The following is a 6,525-nucleotide window of genomic DNA, read 5'->3' on the forward strand; positions in this document are numbered from 1 at the left end:
ACCTCTCACCTGCCTGCCTGCCTGATTGCCCCTAACCGCTTCTGCCTACCAGCCTGATCACCCCGTAACCACTCCCCTGCCAGCCCAATCGATGCCTAACTGCTCCCCTGCTGGCCCAATCACCCCCAACTTCCCTCCCCTGCCAGCCTAGTCGCCTCCAACTGCCCTCCCCTGCCGGCCCAGTTGCCCCTAACTTCCCTCCCCTGCAGGCCTGGTCCCCCCACAACTGCCCTCCCCTACAGGCCTGGTTGCCCCCAACTGCCCTCCCCTGCTGGCCTGATTGCCCACAACTGCCCTCCCCTGCCGGCCATCTTAAAGGAATGTGATGTTTCTAAATAAACATATAGCCAAAACATAACAGTCAAAGTATCATAAAACCGTATGACAAGGGTGGGGAATCCTTTCTCTGCTAAGAGCCATTTGGACATTTATAACATTATTCACAGTCCATACAAAATTATCAAGTTAAAAGTTAGCTGCTATATATGGTGAAACATTTAATTAATTCATCCCTAATGCTTTGGCAGGGCAAGACCAAATGATTTCACAGACCTTATACGGCCCATGGGCCGGACGTTCCCCACCCCTGTTGTATAATAATGCACACAATAAAGAAAGACTGAAAGATTGAACAGTACATAAGCATATATAGTAAACAATATCCCTCTTGCTCCTGCCTTCCCATCCACACTTGCTTCCCCAGTGCCTAGTTTACTTGGTAACTATCAGTCTACAAAGGTCAATATTATGATAATGGCCAGCTACCATTTATTGAAAGGAGATTATACCAGGAATATAGTTTTCCTTTACATACACATTATCCCAAATCGTCATCATTCTAAAAACTATCATTTTATGGATGAGAAAACAGAAGTTAAAAGGTAAAGCCTGTAAATGCCATATATCACCATTCTTGGTGTGCTTTGGAAGTTAAGCTTTGGCAATGCTTCATTCCATCCTTACCTCTAGCTGGAATCCATACTGCAGAACAACGTTTTTTAGATCCTCATAGCTCAATTCTATGGAAAGTTCATTTGCCAAATTTTCGAAGTGGTAGAGCAGAGGACCTATGGTTTAAAGATACTATGAATGAATTTACTTTAATATAAACATATACTAGCAGCTATGTTCCAAGTTGAATAAGTTGGGTAATTTATAAAAAGAAGAATTAAAGAATATTTACATTTGCCAAAGACATGTTTCCAGAGCCCTGAAACCTTGGCCCTGAAACCATGACCCCTGAAAACTGACATCTGAGTGCTGGGCCTATATTACGGGAGTAGGTGCCTCTAGTATACCAGCCTTATGTTGTGATTTTCCACATCGTGGACCTTACACCTGTAACTCTTATGTTACTGAAGGATTAGCTGAATTAGAGAATGATAAGTCCCCAAATTCCAAAGGCATACTGCAATTATAATTCCATATATAAATGCAAAATGATAGCTACAAATTGGTTATCACATGAAAGCAAAAGGGATCCTTAAGCCAGCAGGTGGTTGGGGGTAGAGGGTAGTGAGGAGAGCAGGAGGCAAGGCTATCTGGAATGAAGGGATGACACTAAGCTGTTTTTTAAAAATGCACAGCTCATATCCTAGCTCTAACACTAATTAATTCCGATTGGCAAGTCACTAATTCTGCCCCATTTGTTACATGACTTTAATGTGAGATAATATGTAAAATACATAGCATATAAAAGACACTAAGTAAATGATAGCTATTACAAACTTCTTAAAACCTTCTATTCTCTCATTCTACATATCCAAGAAACTAGTCATAAATAAAAAGAAGCTATCATCTAATTTTCCAATCTTTTCATCTGTAATTTTCCCTAATCCATCAGTCTCATCCAGCCAAAATTTATCATTCTACAGTTATACTTCAGGACTAATCTAGACAATCTTCTCCTTACCTTTCATTGGGTTATTTATAAATCCGTGACAAACTCACAACACCCATCCCTTTTTTACTCCTCACACAATGTGCTTAATCACAGAAAGTAAACATAACAAACAGGACAAAGTTTCTGCTCCCAAAAGGCTCACCACTCTGTAGAACATACTTAGGGTTAACAAGTTTTTATTTTTCTCCCCTCTTTCTATCCTATATAAACAACTAGACAAAAGTGACTACATATAATTTATTAGTGGTCTTTCAAAATACATTTCCCAATTAAATTACTCCATCAAGCTTAAATTCCTGTTAGTTTTATTAGTACTAGTAAAAATGTCAGTAGCATGAGTCATTTACTGAGCACTTGCTGTATCCTAGGCCATTGGGAAGCCTTTGAAGTCCCGCCCCTGCACCAAGGATATTTTTTCCATTGAGAGCGGGGGAAGGGAGAGAGGAAGAAACATTGATGTGAGAGAGACACATCGATTGGTTGCCTTCCACATGTGCCCTGATTGGGGCCAGGGAATAAACCTGTAATCCAGGTACATGCCCTTGACCAGGAATTGAACCTGCGACCCTTCGGTCCACAGGCTGATGCCCTAACCACTTAGCAACACAGTCCAGGGCCTTTGAAGCCTTTTAATAAGAACGTAGAGCCTCATGGCAGTCTTTCCAGCTCTAAAGTATATGCTGTTCCTGCTCTATTTTAAAGGCCTCCAACAATACTGTTTCACTATATCCACATGAAAACATTCCAGTAATTCTTACATACTCAGGCCATGTTTTACCTCTACTCATGCTCCGTTCTACCTAGAAAGCTCCATCTCAAGCTTTAGCTATGCATTTCCTTGAGACTGAGAAGTTTTCCATATTTATTATCTAGTCACTCGCTCCTTAAATGAACATTTACTAAGCACCTAGCAAATGCCTGGCACTGGGTATCTATCTATATACAGACAGTCCTCGGGTTACATTGGACTTGACGTACGTTGTTTCGCGGTTACGTAGCCGTCTCCCATCTATATATATATAAACGACCAGTTGACCAGTTGCTATGATGTGCACTGACCATCAGGGGGCAGATGCTCAACACAGGAGCTGCCCCCTGGTGGTTAGTGCACTCCCACAGCGGGAGCACTGCTCAGCCAGAAGCCGGGCTCACGGCTGGTGAGTGCAGCTGTGCAGCGAGAGCCTTTCCCACCTCCGTGGCAGTGCTACAAAGCGGCGAGCGGCAGGAGCAGGCGCAACAGGGCTGAGATGAGTGGGAGTGGCGTGGTGCCTGGCCTGGCTTGGGCTCCTCCCTGACCGCCTGCTGCTTCATGCACTGCTACATCCCCCGAGGGCTCCCGGATTGCAAGAGGGTGCAGTCCAGGCTGAGGGACCCCAACCAGTGCACAAACCGTGCACTGGGCCTCTAGTTTATTTATAAAAAAAAAAGTTCTGTCATTTCGACATATGTACATATGTGCTTTATGTTTTTTATTATTTATTTACCACAAGTAAAGGTCAGGGATTGTTATCTTTCTTTTAAATTTTTTTTACTGTTTCACTTCATTACTGCTGTGTATGTGCTCCATGTGAGTGACGTAGGTGGGTTCCGACTTATGGCGAAAATCGCATTATGTCACGCCATAGGAACAGATCTCTGACGTAACCCGAGGACCTACTGTATATAAAAGGCTAAGTGTCCATCCGACCAGTAGCTATGACATGCACTGTCCACTAGGGGCAGACGCTCAACGCAGGAGCCATGACGTGCACTGGCCATTTAAGAATAAATGGCACCATGGACCTGGCTCCGACAAACCAACACTTGGCTTCCCCCAAGTGGGACACAGGCCCTGCTATCACCCTGGAGCGAAACCCCACCAAATCGCAGCCAACGCTGCCAAGACCCTATGGTGCAAAATGCGGCCCACAGCTTAGCCCAGAAACAGTGGCTCTGGGTGCTGGGTAATGATGTCACGTAGCAACTCCAGCTTCCTCTCCCTAGCGACTAGCCTCCTTGGAGTTTCTTCAGCTCAGGAACCCGACTTGCTTTATAGCCTGATGCAAACATTTTACAGTTTAATCAAATGTTTGTGAAGTGTTTTCCCATGCCTCATCTCATTTGATCCTCACAGAAGTCCTGGAGTAGGCAGATAGGAGACTTGGTAGAATCCTATTTTCTTTTCATTAGCAAGATGCAAATAGAAATATTAAAATATTTCTCCTAATTAATTTCCTTTCAATGTGCACGAATCCATGCACTGTGACACTAGTATAAAGATGAATAAATCACGGGGTTACTCCTTAAGGAGTTATTTTCTCAACTCTCATGTCTTTTCACATTCTTTTAGTTGACCTAACAGGAACAAAGAAACATTTTTTCCCTTGACCATAAATATAATGCAAGTTCATAATAAAAAGCTGAGATAACATGAAAATCAAACCCATCTCTAATCCTAATACTGACAAATACCTGCTTGAAAACTTACTGTATCTCCTTGCAGTTTTTCCTTGATGCATTAGTAAGAGCCATTTGGATATCACATATTTAGTTTTGCATCTTACCCTTCTTTAGAAACATGTCCCTATTTTATTAACCATTTATGGAAAATGGTTTTATTATATGGCTGTCCTATGACTATTTACCCATTTCATTACTGTAGGCTCAGTCTAAGTTTTTGCTGAGTATGTTTGTCCTTTAATCAGTCTTTAGTCTTTGCCCATATCTTATTAGTTCCTCTAACAGACTTCTACAAGTATAAGTAATATAACAAAGGTGTGCAATAGTGAATGCAATTATGTAATAAGCTGGATGGCAAATATTTTAGGTTCTGTGGGCACATACAGTCTCAATCACATATCATTATTTTTATCTCCACCCCTCCCACAAACCTTTACAAATGTGAAAAATAATCTTACTGCTGGACCATACAAAAATGTGCTGTAGGTCAGATTTGGCCTGTAGGCTGTAATTTGCCGATCTCTATTCAAATGTGTGAATAGTTAGGATTTTTCCATATGTTATCAAATAGTTTTTCCTGAAGAACGCTTTATTACTATATTCCTACTAGCAATATATCTAAGCATACCCTATCTCTCTGTATTTTATCTAAATTTTAAGTAAAAATTAAAAACCTACCTAATAAAATTGGTGGAAAATGGAATCTCATTTATATTACTGTGACCAGCAATGAAGATAAAACACTTCTCCCCTTTACATAGGCCATTTATGTTTACTCGTTTATAACGTGGACATTTATGTAGTCTAGTTCACTTCTGGGTAGTTTTCTCTTAAAGACTTTTTCCTCCCTTTCCAATTAAAAAGAAAAAATAGATTTCATTGTAAAAAAATAAAAATAAAAAAAATATAAAGGAACTTTTACTTCCTGTAAAGGCAGGTTAGGTTATTCAGACCAATGCTGCCACTGAAAACAATTAAAATTGGTGTATGAAATTTAAAATCTTAAAAATATACAATACTTGGCAAGTTGTAAGAAATTAGGAGGAACCCAGAGAATTAACTAGAGGTAAACCTAGATGCCATTTTTACCCTGACAGTTAAAAGAAAAAAGAAGTGATTAAAATATATGGAAGCTAGAATAAGAGATTTAGAAGTATTTGTGGTGCATCCAATTTGGACATAGTGGTTTGGCACATAAGACATTTGATTGCATTTTCAAAAGGAAAGAAAAAGAATGAGGCAGAGTAGTTATATGAAGAAATTGTAACTGTTAACTTATTTTGGTGCTAATCTTGTCTCAAATGGCAAGAGGAGAGACCCTTTTAAGCTGAGAATTTTTCAGAACTGATGAAAGAAGTCCATTTACAGATTCAAATAACCCAACAAATTGTATACAGGTTTGAAAAAGAAAAATTCACACCTAGATATAATATTGAGTCTGAAAAACTACAAAGAAAAAGTCTTATAAAACAAAATTGATTACCTTTAAAGAAGCTACAGTTAAGATAGCTGAATTCTCAACAGCAAAAACAGAAGCTAAAAGCTATTGAAATGATCTATTCCATATGTTGAAAGGTATCTGTCAGCCTTATACTCGATACCAAGTGTTGCTTTGGAACTAAAGGTTTCAATCAGTATGAACTCAAGATCTTTATAGACATAGACAGACCCATACATATATTTCCTACCCCTACCTGCTGAAAAGGCCTAGAAGTAATATTATCATAGTGATAGAATCTAGATTTTCATCATCATCATTCCTCACTAAAAGGAACCAGGAATCCTTGGCGGGGGTGAGGGGGATTCCTGGGGGAAGGCCGATCTCAGGGCTCGGCAGAGAAAGTACAAGATGAGCTTGGTTCCTAAGTGTTCACTGATGGATGAGCAGATAAAATGTTGTATATGCTGTATATACAATGAAATATTATTCAGCCATAAAAGAGAATGAAATCTTGCCACTTGCTACAGTATGGATGGGTTTTGTGAGTATTATGCTAAGTAAAATAAGTCAGAAAGACAAATACTATATGATCTTCCTTATCTGTGGAATCTTAAAAAAACAAAAAGGAACAAGTTCACAAACACAGAAAACAGACTGATGATTGCCAGAGGTGGGGGTGGGCAAAATGCGTAATAGGAGTTAAAGGTTCAAACTTGCAGTTATAAAATAAGTCATGGGGATA

At 39.9% G+C, this 6,525-nt stretch overlaps 1 protein-coding gene across 2 annotated transcripts in view; it reads right to left on the minus strand.

Annotated features, from left to right (window-relative positions):
• CARNMT1 (carnosine N-methyltransferase 1) overlaps nucleotides 1–6,525 on the minus strand; it is a 47,534-nt gene that overhangs the window by 5,848 nt on the left and 35,161 nt on the right. The window contains exon 7 of one of the 2 annotated variants that reach the window (XM_006086814.3): nucleotides 964–1,067. The exons of the other annotated variant lie outside the window; for it this stretch is intronic. Within the exon in view, the coding sequence (XP_006086876.1) occupies nucleotides 964–1,067 (104 nt within the window). The remainder of the gene's footprint in view (nucleotides 1–963; nucleotides 1,068–6,525) is intronic. 2 annotated transcript variants of the gene reach the window in all.

This window comes from Myotis lucifugus, unplaced genomic scaffold (genome assembly GCF_000147115.1).
Source record: "Myotis lucifugus unplaced genomic scaffold, Myoluc2.0 scaffold_31, whole genome shotgun sequence".
Lineage (NCBI taxonomy): Eukaryota > Metazoa > Chordata > Mammalia > Chiroptera > Vespertilionidae > Myotis > Myotis lucifugus.